The 16934-nt window shown below is 34.8% G+C and overlaps 1 protein-coding gene across 1 annotated transcript in view; it reads left to right on the plus strand.

The window, feature by feature from the left end:
• Positions 1 to 16934, plus strand: part of LOC148946719 (rac GTPase-activating protein 1-like) — an 87433-nt gene that overhangs the window by 41578 nt on the left and 28921 nt on the right. Inside the window, exons 4-7 of the mRNA XM_089096403.1 lie at positions 1421 to 1574; positions 6454 to 6634; positions 9237 to 9332; positions 14775 to 14892. Coding sequence (XP_088952529.1) covers positions 1421 to 1574; positions 6454 to 6634; positions 9237 to 9332; positions 14775 to 14892 — 549 coding nt within the window. The remainder of the gene's footprint in view (positions 1 to 1420; positions 1575 to 6453; positions 6635 to 9236; positions 9333 to 14774; positions 14893 to 16934) is intronic.

Consider the following 16934-nt stretch of genomic DNA (forward strand, 5'->3'; position numbering starts at 1 on the left):
TTAAGTATTATTTTCTTTTTCTCTGAAAAGACTATGTCAATATAAAACGAACAGAAATTAATTAAAAAAAATTTTCCACAAAATAAGTTTTTCAAAGAAAAGTAAAGAACTCCATTAAACAAAAATGAGCAAAAATAAAATCAAATAATCTACCAAGCTAGAAACTACCACAAATCAGCATCGATAGATAAATGAAACCCAAAACGAACAGAAACTACAATAAATAACCGAGTAAAACTCAAAACGAGCAGAAATTAACATAAATTGGACTCAAAACCCTTATGCCTTCCCAGGGCCAGAACATAATTTGCACTTTACTGAAAAAAACAACAACAAATGAATGTGCATTGTCAGTTTAATATACATATACTTATATTTAGTAATCAAAATGTTAATATTATTTGATTTATTAAAGTTATAAAAGTAAAAACATTTATATATTTTTCAGTAAAGTGCAAATTATGTTCTGGCCTTGGGAAGGCATAGGGGTTTTTAGCCCAATTTTTGTTAATTTCTGCTCGTTTTGAGTTTTACTCGGTTATTTATTGTAATTTCTGTTCGTTTTGGGTTTCATTTATTTATCGACGCTGATTTGTGGTAGTTTCACGCTTGGTAGATTATTTGATTTTATTTTTGCTCATCTTATGTTTAATGGAGTTCTTTACTTTTCTTTGAAAAACTGATTTTGTGGAAAAAGTTTTTTTAATTAATAACTTTAAAGGTCCTTTATTATAATACTACTTAATATCATACTCATAATATTTTGCTTCATAATATAATATAGTATATATATATATATATATATATATATATATATATATATATATATATATATATATATATATATATATATATATATATATATATATATATATATATATACATATATATATATATATATATATATATATATATATATATATATATATATATATATATATATATATATATATATATATATTGCTTTATGAATTATTTCTTGAATCATAATTCAATGCGTAATATCGATTTATAAGTACATCACATAATTCATAGATTAGTAATATCGCTCAATTCTTTAACGAGTGCTATAATTGTCGTTATTGTCTGATTGCTTAATGCCCTGATTACACTTACCATATCCCTGATGGTTTTGAAGCATACTATTGGGTACATAATATTTATAAGAAAAAGATTGAAATTGCCCTAATACCCTGGTTGTCTGATTGTGCGTTTCCCTGTTTACATTTAACACCCCTCCCCCTCACTGATAGCTATAAAGCATACTACTGGTTATGTAATATTTATTAGAAAATTGGAAATTACCCTGATACCCTAATTTTTTAATTGCCCATTGCCCTGATTACAACTGCCATCCTCCTAATGACCCTTAAGCGTGTTTCTAGATAAATAATATTTAGTAGGAAAATTTTAATTTTAGCATCTCTTTTGATGATGACATTAGTTTTGACAAAACCGAAGAAGATTTAGATTTTTCTGCTCCAAGAGCCTCACGACAAGGAAAGAGACGCAAGAGTGGGGATAAAGATGAATCAGCCTCTAAGAAACGTCGATCCAGAAGCAAGACAAGGAAGGTAAGCCAATTTGTTGTTTACGCTCTGTGCAAGACGAGGAAGGTAAGCCAATTTGTTGTTTACGTTCCGTGCAAGACAAGGAAGGCAAGCCAATTTGCTGTCAAGTTCTGTGCAAGACAAGGAAGGTAAGCCAATTTGTTGTTTACAATCCGTGCAAGACAAGGAAGGTAAGCCAATTTTTGTTTACGTTCCAGGCAAGACAAGGAAGGTAAATTAATCTGTTGTTTAGGTTCCGTGCAAGACAAGGAAGGTAAGCCAATTTGTTGTTTACGTTCCGTGCAAGACAAGGAAGGTAAGCCAATTGTTTGTTTACTTTCCTTGTAAGACAAGGAAGGTAAACCAAATTGTTGTTTACGTTCCGTCCTTAGGAATTTTTTATGTAGAATTTAGACACTATGATACTAATAAGACAATAGACATCTCGAAGCCCCATCTCTTATTTCTTTGAATTATGGTCAGCTGTAGAAAGCACCCATAATTTTCAAGTCAAGATGTGTCTTTGTTCAACTCGCTATGTTCTATGCTCAACGTAAGACGATATTTTTTCTATTATTTTTTAGCTGAAATTCAGCTGTATCCATCTACTGAATTATATTTTTGAAAGTTGCCTTATGTTTTTTTAGATTAAAAATTCGTTGAGAATTGGTTGGGAATAGTGGAAAAAGGAACATTTTCATTTTTTAGGCAAACTTAGATGGTTCTCTAAGAAAATGTTTGAGCAATTTCATATTTCTGGCTCGATGAATTTATAGACGTGTAATTAGTAAATCCTTTTATATATGTATCTTGTCCTCTCGGTGCAAGACACAGATGTAGGATTGTTGCAAAATTGCATGCTTCAGAGTGAACATAAAACTCAACGTTCAGGTCTTTTTATTCAGGTCTTTTTAATGCCAGGTCTCATATGGAGCAGGCTATAGCATTTACAAATATATCTCAGTTTTGTCGCCTAGGGAACCTCAAGAAAAATTTTCTGCTGCTTTTTATGGGTTTTCATTGTTGTTCACTGTTGTCACTCTTTAATTTACAAGGCTCTTGTGACTCTTTCCGGGACTCCTTGGATTTCGGGGAACTTCAGTTGAGAAACCCTTATCTAGACTAATAAATAGCAAATCCTGTTTCTTGTCTTTGGAGTTCACATGTGATGTTGCTTATTTTCTGATTTTTAAAAAAGGGCGTCAGTAGTATCTCTCCTAGGATTTCAAGGACTGTTTCAAGGAAGGGCGCTGTTTGGGAAAATCTATTTCTTGTGTCTTAACATGTTCTCAGTTGTGTCTTCGTTTCTTCTTAGGAATGGTCTTTAGGTCCTCCTTGTGGATTATCCCCCGTCTTTGGGTAAATTTACATAAAATGAAGATGTAGAAACATAAAAAGCCCGAACATGTTCGCTTCACATTGGAAACCTTTATGTATAGAAGAAGAAGGAATGAAGGCCTTACCGTCTTTGGGTAAATTTACATAAAATGAAGGTATAGAAACATAAAAATCCCGAACATATTCGCTTCACATTCGAAAACCTTTATGTATAGAATAAGGAGTGAGGGCCTTACCGTCTTTGGGTAAATTTGCATAAAAAGAAGATATAGAAACATAAAAACCCCGAACATGTTCGCTTCATATTTGAAAACCTTTATGTATAAAATAAGAAGGAGTGAAGGCTAAACAGCTAAAACAAACAAGAAAAGTATATAAAAAGATTAAAAACTGTGTTTGAATAAAAAAGTACAAAAAAAATGTCTGAAAAACTATTGTTGTTGTTTTGCAAAAGCAAAATGCCTTTTATCTGCTCTTATTTTAATCAACTATTGTACTTCCCTAGACTGTGTGCTAACCTCCGGTTGATTGAAAAAAATACACCAAGTTAAGTAAAAATATTTTAATATATACATCTTACAACTACATCTTTGCACTATTTTTCGACATAGTCTCCATAACGATTGAGGCACTTATCGTATCTCTTCATAAGCTTTGAAATTGCTTCTGCATAAAAATCACCCGCTTGTGCCTTGAGCCAGCCTGTGACCCCATCTTTGAGCTCTTCGTCGTCATCAAACCGCTGGGACCCGAGCCATTTCTTCATATGCATGAAGAGGTGATAATCGCTTGGCGCCAGATCTGGGCTGTAAGGTGGATGGTTGAAAACGTCCCATTTGAATGACTCAAGAAGGGCTGTTGTTCTGCGAGCAGAGTGAGGACGGGCGTTATCGTGGAAAAAAACGATACCAGAAGTCAGCATACCACGGCGTTTGTTCTGTATATTCCGTCGTAATGTTTTTAGTGTTTCACAGTACACATCTGGATTAATGGTTTTCCCATATTCCATGAATTAAACCAACAACACCCCTTTGGCATCCCAAAACACCGTTGCTATCAGTTTTCTGGCACAAAAATCTTGCCGGTCTTTTGTTGGTTTGATAGGTAAATCTAAATGTGCCCACATCTTTGACTGTTCTTTTGTTTCAGGGTTCACGTACTTAATCCAGGTTTCGTCACCGGTCACGATTCTGTTTAACAATGGTTCTCCTTCGTCCTCAAAACGTGACAGAAAGTCTAATGCAGAGGCCATTCTTTGAGTTTTGTGGTGGTCGGTAAGAATTTTGGGCACCCATCGTTCACAGAACGTACGGTAACCCAATCTTGCTGTCACTATCTCGTACAAAAGAGTCTTAGAAGTCTGTGGAAAATCAGTAGACAACTCCGCCATTGTGAAACGTCGATTTTCACGAACTTTTGCATCAACTGTCTGAAAGAGTTCGTCAGTCACCAAGGATGGTCTACCACTCTTCTCTTCATCATGAAAGTTTTCTCGTCCACTTTTAAATAAACGTACCCATTCACGGACGACTCCTTAAATCATAACTTTTGGTCCGTACACGGTACAAAGCTCACGATGAATAGCTGCTGCAGAGTATCCTTTGGCTGTAAAAAACCTTATAACAGCACGCACTTCACATTTGGCGGGATTTTCTATTGCAGCACACATTTCAAACTACCACAATAACTAAACTAGCGCAGGTATGATGTTCACTCGACTACGGCTTGAAGCCGACTGACCTGCTGAGCGCGTGAATGCACAGATGGCGCGCTACTCCCCCCACTACACGCACTGTGACCAATCGGAGGTTAGTTTCTGAATTGCCAGTGAATTCTGGTAAAAAGTTAACTAAGAATCAGTCTTTAAAGTTTCAAGTTGCTTAAATTCTGATTTGTGAGGTTTTTTTTTTATTGTGCGTTTTTATTTTCATTTTGATCTCCTTAAAAATTAGGAAAAGGGGACGTAGGCCCTTTTTGCGAAACGCCGCAGAATAAAGTCATTGTGATTAAGAAGTAATCATCTAAGCTCCTCTGTGTTTAAAGAAAGTTTGGGACTCTAGCCGCATTTATGTATATGATGTTGGTTTTGGAAAACTGCGCATAATTCTCTGGTGGAGTCAAAAAGAATGATTTTTTATTGTCCTTGAGCCTTGAACTTTCGGATGAAGTAATTTTTAGTCTTTTTCAGAGAGGACATTCTGAAGCTGTGGCTCCAAGCATCCGTTTCTTTCTCATCTTTTATCTGCTATTGAATCGGAAGCTCCGTTTAATGAGACAAGCTAGCAGGCCATAGTTTAAAATTGAAGTTACAGTAAACTCCAAAAAGAAGTATTTTTCCACGGATCTGGAATGGCTTACCTTCTAATTTTACAAGCCATTTTTTTCTTTGATTTAGGTTAAGTTTGCTCTTTTATTTTCCATTTGCAGACTGGAGAAGAGGAACAGTACTGCACGTGTTCCTAAGCATTAGTAGTTCTCTCATTGACTATGAAGTTACAGGTCCCTTTCTTCGTAGTGACTGTAGACAGTCGGCTTAAAGCAAGAGAAGTAACTTTTGAACTTAAGAAGATATAATTTCCCTTTTAATGCTGATCAATAATTCAAGCAAATTAAAAATGGAAAGCATTAAAAAAAGAACAAGAAAAGGGTGTAAATAAGTCATATTCTAATTAATTACCATAAATTTTTTTTTTAATAAACTTTACAATTTCTTCAAAAGTAACACGTGCCAGAAATATGCTCGTATGATGTTCAGAAGGCCAGAAATGTTGCTTGTGGGACCTAAGAGAAGGATGGTCTAAGCGAAGTTTGTCTGCTCAAAGGCGAGCTGAGGTCTGACCCGTTTCAAAAACAACATGCAAACAGAAAGTTGGCCAATGGCCCCTTCGTCTCCCCCTGACAACTCCCACCACAACTCTTTGGCAAAAAGGTAGGAATGTTGCAGCTTTTGGATCAGAGAATCCACTGGTGATTTTCAATTTGTATGACTGAAGAGCTATACTTGGGCTGTGATCCCTCCAGTAGCCCTCTCCCTCCCTCTGTCAGCTCCCAATCATGCTCATTTTTTTTTGTGGAAAGGCAGGCATGTTGCATCGTGTAAGAAGTGGTTTCATATAAAAATTCAAGTCCATAGATTTAAAGCATAAAGTAGGCCAATGGGCCCTTTTTTTCACAGAACATTTTGCGTGAGGAGCTATCTGCGTATATTTGACGTGAGGACCAAGTAAAATATGACTGGTAAACAAATTCTCTAAGCATGAGAATCTAGAGGTTATCTTTGAGGTTGTCCTGATCTAAGGAAACCAATCGCTGTATATAAAAAAAAAATTGGAGAGATACGAGCTGTCGAAATGGTTATTACTTTATTAATAATTCGGATTTTGCAAGGAAGGGTTGGCCAAGAGGACGTGTATGTTTTAGTTATTTTTTATCATTCATTTTCACTCAATCAAGAGACAGAGTTATACAGATGAAATATATGGTACCTTTTTCCTAAAAATTATATTTATATTATTGTTTCGTTGATTCAGTCATATTACAATTTACTTATATATATTTTTTTCAGTCTCATGACCGAATTTTGGAGAGTCAAGATGCTAGTCATATTGTAAGTGTTACTACTGTTTCAGTACCAAGAGAGGGGCCGGTTACTGCAACTGCCCAGCTCGAAGCCATGAGTGCCGAAAACAGACGCCGGAGCAAGAGTGAGCCGAGGGTTGTGTTTAAACCTACCGCGCCCCCTTTAGGTATGAATCCTGTCTTGATATTTATCTTGTGTGTTTTTTTTTTTTTTTTTTTTATGGCAATTTTATTGTTATCATTTTTAGTACTATCTAATTTATGGGGTTTTGTTCTTGATTGTTTGTCTCGTGAATGACCTATGTCAAGAAGCGGATGTTATATTATATGCATATAAGCCACACTAAATTTCTGACTTTAAGTCTGCTGGCAGTGTAAAAAAAACTGCTTAAAATGAATGGTTTGAACTTAATTTTTAGCCCAAAAAGGACCATGCTTAGAAAAAAAAGTCTCTCAGGTTCTTTTGGAAAGCTGAATAACTTTTTATTTAGTATTGGAGGAAAAATCATAACGGACCACACTACAGTCCAGCACGGTTGCACATTTCATGGTTGCACAAATAGCTGCAACCTGGCAAAGAGCAAACCGCGGCCCATAGTAACAAAAAAATTAGAAACGCCTTTAATAAAAAATGTCTAGTTAGGAAATTTGTCGTTAATGTTGATTCAGGAACGGTAGCTATTATTTCGATCATCTGAATAGTAAAAGTTTATTGCGCAAACGTAATCAGCGCTAGTTCAAACTTATTCAAATTCCGGTCATATATTTCTGCAAACAAGTGCTTAAATGTGTTTTAACAAAAACTAGTTGTATGAAGTTTAGTTAAATGGGGTTGATTTGAATGAGCATTGAGTAAACATGGGTTGAGTTAAATGGGGTTTGGTTGAACGGGGTTTACATGCTTCAAGCTGACTTGAATGAGGGCTGAGTTAATCAGGGGGTTTAGCTGCATGGTGTTCAATTGAATGGGGATTGAGTTGCATGAGGTTGAATCGAACGGGGTTTGAGCTACACAAACCATGAATATGCTCCATCCATGCTATAAATGGACAAGTACTAAGGTCCAGATTTCACAGGGAATTGAAAAAGAATTGAACCGTCGAGATAAACACAGGAAAATAAAGTAGCACTGATTTATGCTGGTAAGGAAGGTTAAGTATTTTATAAATCTTAATTACTATACAAACTCTTTGTTTTTGTTAAATTATTTGTGTTAAAAATGGGTTTTGTTGAATTAAACTTTAATTTCTTAACTAAGGGGGAATTTAAAAGGAAAATTAAATTAAAATAAAAGAAAAATTGAAATCTCCTATCGTATACTTTCCATTGAGTTGCGCACTATGTCAGCTCGTATCTAACGGGAAATTGCATGATTTTTATTAAAATTCATGATCAGATTTGTGATTAAACTAATTTCAACTGTGCAATAAACATAGAGATTTTTGTCAAATTTAAGATTTTTCCTCCCTGTGAAAGTTTTGGTTTCTTATTTTTCTGTTTTCCTACGGTTCTAACAATCAACGAAAGGTGAGATTTTTCCTATTATTCCACACCTATGATGCAGCTCTATCCATCTACCAAATTGAATTTTTGAAATTTGGCATACAGGCTTTTTTAGATTAAAAATTGTTGGAAATCATTGAAAAAAAGAAAATTTTCGTTTAAAAAAAAATCGTTGAAAAAAAAGAAAGTTTAGATCCTTCTCAAAGAAAAGTTCTAGTTAATATCCTTTATCTTTTTTATCTATTTTTATTTCTTCATATTAAATCTTAATCTACTTAGGGAATTGCAATTATCGCTCTGGCATTATGATATTCAGTCTCCGGTGAGTTATTTTTATGAATCAGAAATTCTTGTTACCCCTCCCTATTCGCTCAATCGCTTCTTCGTCGGCTCGTTTTTGAGCGTATCGAATCCCTTTGATTAATTGTGAAAGAGATAAATTCTCAATAAGATACCAAATCCCTTCTATAGCAAATAGGCTAAAATTAAATAGTAAATTCAAAAATATTAATAGTCGATAACTTTTAAAGACTAACTTCGAAGAATAGATTATTAACCTTTGATGACGGGGTGATTCTTCCTGATAATTTGTTTCTTAGTATTATTTTTAGATTTCACTGTTTTGATGTAGCCTCCGTCGTCCTTCTCTTTTAGTATGGTATGATGTTTTTTGGTTTATCTTCTTTATCTTTTTGTTTGGTGTACCAGAACTCATTGTAATAATTTTTAGCCTTACCTTCGATCTTTTCTCCCTGCCGACTCTATTTAATTAGTTGTGTTATTAATATTTGTATGAAATACAATATATCTATCTATCTAACTTAGTGAATGGATAGATTCAAGACTAATGAATTCAATGATATAAGTATCTCTCCCTTTGGCGCAAGTTACTGATGCAAGCTTGTCGTAAAATCACTGGGTTTCAGGAGGATAATTTACCTGAACTGCAAGAAAGAAAAATAGCTAAGAAAATATTAAATTGTGACAGCAGCGAAGTAATAGGTTGGTAATTGTTGGTCTGATTGATTTTTAAATCAGAACGCGAGTTATAATGATTCCCCAAAGCCAAATTGTATAAAAATGAAATACTGGAGTCATGGCACCGTTGCCAATCAAGGCTTGAACCGTTTTCTTCTGAATCCATTTTAGTGTCGAATAAAAATTTTAAAATCTCTCCAAGATATGACTCTGAAATCTAACTGTTTATTATTTATATCTGTTTCTATTTAACATGTGTATTTTAATTATTGCTATTTGTATTTGTAGAAGAGATGTATGATTCAGATTCCTCTCGTGCAACGCTTACAAGAACCTATACTCCTAACTTTCGTCGTCGTGCGAGTTCAAATTCGACACCCACGTGTAAGTAGCTCTTTAATTCTTTATCTATTAGCTTAAGTAGAAGTTGAACACATATTATATCCCTGAATAGTTGCTTTATTCTTTTAATAAGCTAAAAGGAGATACTAAAAGGGATAATCAGTAAGGGCTATAGTTAGTAAGTGCAGTAAGGGCATATATCAGTAAGGGCAGTAAGGGCTAATCAGTAATCACGGCCCAGATTAGGCCGTGATGACACTTTCTAAGATTTAAAATTCACTTATGGTAGAATAGATTTATAGTTGAAATGATCGAAGAATCTGCCCTGACTTCAAAGACTGTTGCTTGGGATGTACCCAGTATTTGGGCTTGAAGTGGAAGAGTTAAGTTATTTGAGGTTTGAGGTTAAGTGGTTTGAGGTGGGACATTCGTGAAAAAGTGACTTTCCAGATTTTTTAAGTCATTTAATAATAAAAAGCACGTTCTTTTTCCATGTTTTATTATTATTTTTTTTTTGGAGGGGGGGGGGGCTCGAAGTTTGTTTCCTTGGGAAGTAGTCAAAGCAAGAGCTTTGAATAGGGAGCCTAGAGTAGAAGTTCAAACACCATGGGATTTAGGGTCGGCCTTCCTTGGCTTAACAATTGGACGCTTGAATAGTAGTTAAAATATTGTTGAATAGTTGAATATTGTTGTTAATAGTTGAATAATAGTTGAATATATAGTTGAATATTGTTGAATAGTTATCAAAATATTGTTGAATAGTAAGTAATAGTTATCATGTCTGAAGAATTTAAATTATAGTTAAATAGCGTACAAGGAAGGGGAACGAGTTATTTCTGAAAAAATCCCTCTGCCATCTAGCGTCTAGATGGTATTACTTATCTGCCATCTAACAAAGTGGTATTACTTGCGTCTGGTATCAAGTAGGTACAATAAAGCATAAAATATTATGTTGAAACAGCTCAAAACTTCTCTGCAAAGCGTAATAGTTTAAAGAATAGAACAGAAAGCTTTAATTTTTTCATGTTTTTAACCCATTTGTGACAAGAGGCGTGGATGTCAGCTATTTTTTATGTTAGCATCATGGCATATGAAGTTTTCAATTTTCTCTTTGTTTATGAAACATAATATTGTTAAATAATATTCATTATTTATAAATTATTTTATTTATAAATTATAAATAATATTTAAGCATTTATACCGAAGAAAAATAAAAACAAAGCAAAACAGGAATGTGAGTGGTTTTTCATTAGTGATTTTGACTGCTTATGCATAATTTATGATCGTTAAAATTTCGATAATCCCATCTCTAAGTGAGGCTTTTATCCGATTGCTATTTTTAATTGCATTTTTTAAAAAAAAAATCAAGGATTTTGCTTAAACAGTTTTTCTGTTTTACAATCCCCTTAGATAAGAAAAAAAAATTGATTCTCCATTTACAATTACTGCATTTTTCAATTCAAGCAGCTATTTCAAATCGATCTAATATCCAAATTATCGGCTTAAATTCTGATCACTGTACTTTATCTAGCTGATGGAACTTTATCCCAGTCAGTGTTTAGTTAAAAAAAAATTCGATGTTTTCGAAAGTGTTTTCCCCTATTTTTCCTTTTTTTCATATTGTAATTTGGTTGCTCTCGCTCAGTTCATTTGCAATTTCTCATCTTTCTCAATATTCTCATCTGTTCATTCTGCTTATCAATTTCTGTTTCTCTCTCTCTCTCTCTCTCTCTCTCTCTCTCTCTCTCTCTCTCTCTCTCTCTCTCTCTCTCTCTCTCTCTCTCTCTCTCTCTCTCTCTCTCTCTCTCTCTCTCTCTCTGATTTCTTGCCCTTGTCTTATTTTTTTCTATATATATTTTTACTGAGATGGACGCTCACGGTATTTCTTGCTCCAATTGCTTGGAGAGACGATAAATAGTGTTTTAGACGCTATTAAGCAGATGCGTATTAAAATGGATAAAATCTGTAATTATAAAATGTAATTCAAAGTATGTAATTGTAAAAAAGTTCAAAGTTGAGATTATTCAGCTTACGTAAAAAAATAAAATAATTATAATTAAAATATGTACTTTAGGAAGGGGGAGGATACCTCGGCCAAATTTTGATTCTTAGGTTAATAATTGAGAAGGTCCTGGTTCATCAGACCCCTTTAGTCCTTAGCTTTATTAATTTAAAAAAACAAACAAGTTTTTTCAACTGAAAGTAAGGAGCAATATTAAAACGTAAAACTAACAGAAATTATTACGTATATGAGGGGGTTCGCCCCCTAGTCAACACCTCTCTCTTTGCACTAAAGTTCGAATTTTGGTCCAATTCTTTAACAATGACTCCTGAATCACAAAGGTCGTTTAAATATAATAGATAGCTCTCTTGAAAGTAATAAAAAAATATAGCGAAAAGAGTGATGTGTTGACTAGGGGGCGAACCCCCTCGTATACGTAATAATTTCTGTTCGTTTTAAGTTTTACTGTTGCTCCTTACTTTCAGTTGAAAAAACTTGTTTTTGTAATTAATTTCTGATCGTTTTTTAAATAATGTTGGGAAATCCGGCGCCCCCTTCATAGAAGTGTTCCTTCTCCTTGGAAACATCCTGCATGGAAAGATTCTCCCACGTAATTCCCTCCTCCGACCCCCCCCCCCCCCAACCAGAAAAATCCCTCCTGAAAACGTGTTTATACTTCCCAATAACCAATACTATATGTGAATAATGGGCAAAGCTCATGACTTGCAGCCCTTCCCCCGGAGACTGGGGGGATTAAGTCATCCTCAAAGACATAGTTATTAGATTTTCGACTATGCTGAACAAAATGGCATCTCAAAATTTTGATTGGGTGACTTTGGGAGAAATATGAGCATGGGAGGGGGCCTGGTTGCCCTCCAATTTTTTTGGTCGCTTAAAAAGGGCACTATAACTTTTAATTTCCGTTCGAATAAGCCCTCTTGCGATATTCCAGGACCAATGGATCGATACGATCACCCCTAAAAAAAAACAAAAAAAAAACACACGCACATCCGCGATCTTTCTTCTGGCAAAAAAAAATATAAAATTCTACATTTTTGCAGATAGGAGCTTGAAACCTGTGGATTTTCTGATATGCTGAATCTGATGGTGTGATTTTCATTAAGATTATATCACTTTTAGGGTGTGTTTCCCCTGTTTTCGAAAATAAGGCATATTTTTCCGGCTCGTAACTTTTGATGGGTAAGACCAAATTTGATGAAACCTATATGTTTGAAATTAGCATTTGAAACACCGAGCTATACGAATAATTTCGTTCTTTCCTGCTTTCTAGGGCTTTAATGAGAGAAAGGCTAGAAAAAGTTCTGCGGATGAATGATGAAGATTGCCAAAGATCGTCTTTTTCGGCCAACCATCTAAGGTCTAATGAAAAGAAGGTCATCCCCGAATTGGGTGGGAGGAGTTCGTAAGAACGATTTAAAGAAAATTGGGGCAGGAGGAGGAGCGTGCGTAGCTGTGTTGGCCTCTAGCAGCTTTTTCCTTCAATGAGTTGTTAGTAGTAGTACCTTTTTTGGCTGTTTTATGCTGGATGAGAAATGATATGCATCGTGCACTCAAGTGCGTGATTGTCGTAGCATTGACAAAGGAAGAAGGTTTCTTTTTTTTTTGGGGGGGGGGGGTTAAACTGTCAGACTACGTTATTTCCGATTCTCATTTTCTGCTTTATAATTTTATTGCTGTCAGATTTTGACCATCACCGTTTTTTATATGAATGGTAGAATATATATTAGATACAAATGTTTACCTGTTATGTATATGAATATGCTACTGGAACCCCGATGGCGAGCCGCCACCGGGCTCCGGTACGCTTCTATATATGGATTCTCATTGTCGCTCGTCTTCTAAACACAGGCAATCTGAGCCTTTTCTTGATGTCATGATGTCCAAATGGACCTTAAATTAGAAGTAGTGCCTTTGTAAAATTATATTTTTTCATTAGACCTTTAACTTTTGCCTCGGGTTGTCTTTTGTCATAATGAGAAACATATCGCTAAGCATTTGCTTCTTTTAATTATTTAGGCGGTGGGACAAAAACTTCTTTTTCTTTCTACGATTTATCTAGTCCAGGTTTTTGATTTTCAAAGGTATGGTAGGCATTGATGACTTCATCCATGTCAAAATCCAAAACCCAATCATTATTGCTATTATTTTCAATTTGTTTAGGTCGTTTTACCTCGCTTTATCCTTCCTCATTACAAAATGCATATTGCCCAACCTTTTGTTTTTTTAACGTAGGTATGGTAGGCATTGATGACCTTATCCATGTCAAAATCCCAAACCTAATCATCATCACTATCATTTTCAATTTTTGCACCTTTTCATTTTCGTTGTCCAAGTTTGTCTACATTTTTTACTTGCTCACATGCTCGGTGTCGCATGTCTTCTAGCCGTGTTTGTCTTTGCTCTTCATTTTCATTTTTTAACTTACTCATATGCTCGTTGTCGCATGTCTTCTAACTGCGTTTGTCTTTGCTCCTCATTTTCATTTTTGAATCGCTCTAATTGTCGTTTTCGCATATCTTCTAACCACCCGTGTCTTTGCCCTTCATTTTCATTTTTGACACGTTTTCGGATTTAATTACTTCAGACAATTTAGCAATGGCCTTTGCTTTAGCTTATCTTTTATTTATTTTTTATAAGATAAATAAAGTTATAAAATTATCTTTTATAAACTTCTATATAGAGGTTTATTTTTTCTAATATCCGAAACCTTACTACTTAACACGGTAACTTTACTAAATACATCATTCATCCCGAATTTTGACAGAATCTTCCCATTATGGAAGATCCTGTATGATCTATCCTTCTCATATACAGTACATAAAAATATATATATTACATTTCAATTTTGGACGGCCCGTGGTGTTTACATTGGTTTGGGAACTACATTTTAAGCCAAGAAAGTGGATATTTTTAAGCTTCATTACGTTCCTTTTTTTTTCTTTTTTTAATTTCCGATTGTCTCTTGAAAAGGGTTGCCATCCAGGCAAATTTGTTGTTACCGCCAAAGATAAAATATACCATATTTGTCAACCAAAGTGCCATAAGTTGAAATTGAGGTTAAAGTTGTGTTTTCCAGTAAGACGCGTAATATACATTGTTGAAAAACTCAATTTTTTAAATCAAAAATAGAAAAGATTTTATTGAGGAAAGGGATTAATTGAGAAGGATATTTTGCCAAAAAGCCTTAGTGTAAATATTAATGTGATTATTCTTGAAATACTGGTTGATTGATTTACCAAAAATAAGTTTTAATATAGATAACAACATTTTTGTGAGTTTTTCTCTTTACTTCCTCTTTCTTTCTTCTCCTTTCTTTACTTTGTCTTTGATTTTAAGTTTTTTCCCGACTCTAATTTTTCAGTCGAAATTTAGTCAAAAAATTATTCTTGCCTCTCATTTGTAAATAATTGAAAATTTCCTATTTGTTCTGAATTAATTTTTAAATTTCGTCTTATTTTCAGCTACGACTCCAGGCTTTATCAGAGCTATGAATTCTGCCACAAAGTTGAATAACCGAGCTCATTCATTTACAACAAAAACCTTATTCAAAAATGAAGTGTGTACGTACTGCGGGAAAAAGTGAGTCAATATTTCTAATTATTACGCTTTTCTTTCAGGGAGCCATATAACAAAACGGGTATTTGTATGACATACCCCCTACCGCTCAAGTTGTTCATGCATTGACGCACTGTAAACCGGTTTCTTTCGCTAGTTTCGTTCAACTTAGCATGAGAAAAGACAAAGAGAATTGATAGAATAGATGACACATATATAATTTGGGCTATATATTTGCACATTGGTGAGGGGGGGTTAAGGTATTTGGACTGTGTGAAGTCAGAAAACAATTATTACTTCATAATATCAGAATAATTGTCGCAAACACATTTTGCATGCAGATCCGCTGTACTTTACTCCTCCCCCCTAACGCGCAAATATATAGTCCAAATTTGTTTCCAAAGTATTATATTTTTATCATATTTAGGTATGTTTTATTAGTATTAACCTAACTTCACTTCTTGAGCGGCAGGGGGTATATCATACAAGTACCACGAAACGTTCCTTCATAGGAACGTTTATGATTTATTCATAAGATTTATTATATAAATATTACTACTACTATTACTACTGACTCAATGCAGCACCAAACCTTCTGAGGGCAACACAGCTATACATGCTGCTCCTCCATCTTAATCTGTTCAAAGCCCCCCTCATTATACCCTCCCAAAAAGTTCTTATTTTCCTGTAAATCTTTCCTTACAATGTCCTCCCACCTCCTTCGGGACGACCTGCTTTTCGTTTGGCCCCAGACGGTGGCCGACGAGGACAATCTTTGACAATCTGTCATCCTTCATCCGCAGAACGTGTCTCAGCCATCTCATCCTTTCTCGCATTACAGCCCTAGAAGGCAAGATACAAATTTTTCGTACAGCCTATATTTTGAAATACGGTCAGTCATACGGGTACCCAGAAAAAAAAGGTAATCTCTCTGGAATGCATCTAGTAAATTTTCATGCGCTTTTAGGAGCGCACATGCTTCAGAACCACGCCCACTCTTCATTACGTAACTAGATACCATATTATTTATAAAAAGCAATACAATGCGCGAGTTGGCGAACAGCCAGCAAGTGTCTTGACACGAATGGTGGCATTCAATGCTGGTAATTGGTAGAAGTGTTAAACTGGGATAAAGCTACAGGAAAAGATGTAGAAAATAGGTTTGTGACACTTTTGAAGTGAAGGAAGATTTAATTTTGTGAGGAAGAATTGGTGACATACTAAAAGGAATAAAAAATAATAAGGCCCCACGTGCTGATAGTGTGGTAAATGAGTTTTTGTTTTAATATGGTGGTTGTGAAGTTAGATATAAAATGATCAAGAATATGGATACTGAAGATTAAGAATATGTTTTTTGAAAAAGCTGTGTTAGGAAAACTTTAATTTACTTCCTCTATAAGAAAGGTGTGAGTGGCATCAGGTGGCTTGGTGTTGCAGTGAGTTATTAGTTGTAGTATTTGTAGTAATCAGGAGAAGAATGGATTGAATATTTTTTTCTATTTTGAGGACTCTCTCTTTGAGTTTGTTTTTGCTGTAACCTTGTCTGGTGAGTAGGGCTGTTCTAAATTCAAAAAAGAAAATCCTAAAAATGATTACATGCATTTCTAAATATGCAATACATGTAGTATAAACATTTGTGGTATGCATTCGGTTAATGGTAGCCTATATTTGATGGAGCATTTAATTTGCTTTACCGAATAACATCTACCTCTGGTTCAGTGCCAGATTCCTTTAGTGTTGGCCCGCTTATTCTCGAAAAGGGCAATGATATGAGCAGTATGGTTCCCATCGACCGATTATTGTTGCTTCTGTGTTATGTAAAACTTTTGAACTGCTATAGATGAAATCATGCTATACTCCTGATAACCAGCATGGATTTAAGAAGGGTATTAGTGGAGAATTTATACACTACCTCATGTTAGTGACGAAACTCATGGTGGTGGGCTGCTAAAAAAAACTTGGTCCTGATATACGGCTAGTTAACTCTCTATTTAAGTTTTCTCCCTGGGGTTGTGTCTGCTGAGTTTGTCTTCTTTAAAGAATCAACTGATGGGTTTTCATATGGT

The sequence above is a fragment of the Artemia sp. Qi Xiang Cuo genome, chromosome 11 (assembly GCF_049724085.1).
Source record: "Artemia sp. Qi Xiang Cuo chromosome 11, ASM4972408v1, whole genome shotgun sequence".
NCBI classification, from domain to species: Eukaryota; Metazoa; Arthropoda; class Branchiopoda; order Anostraca; family Artemiidae; genus Artemia; species Artemia sp. Qi Xiang Cuo.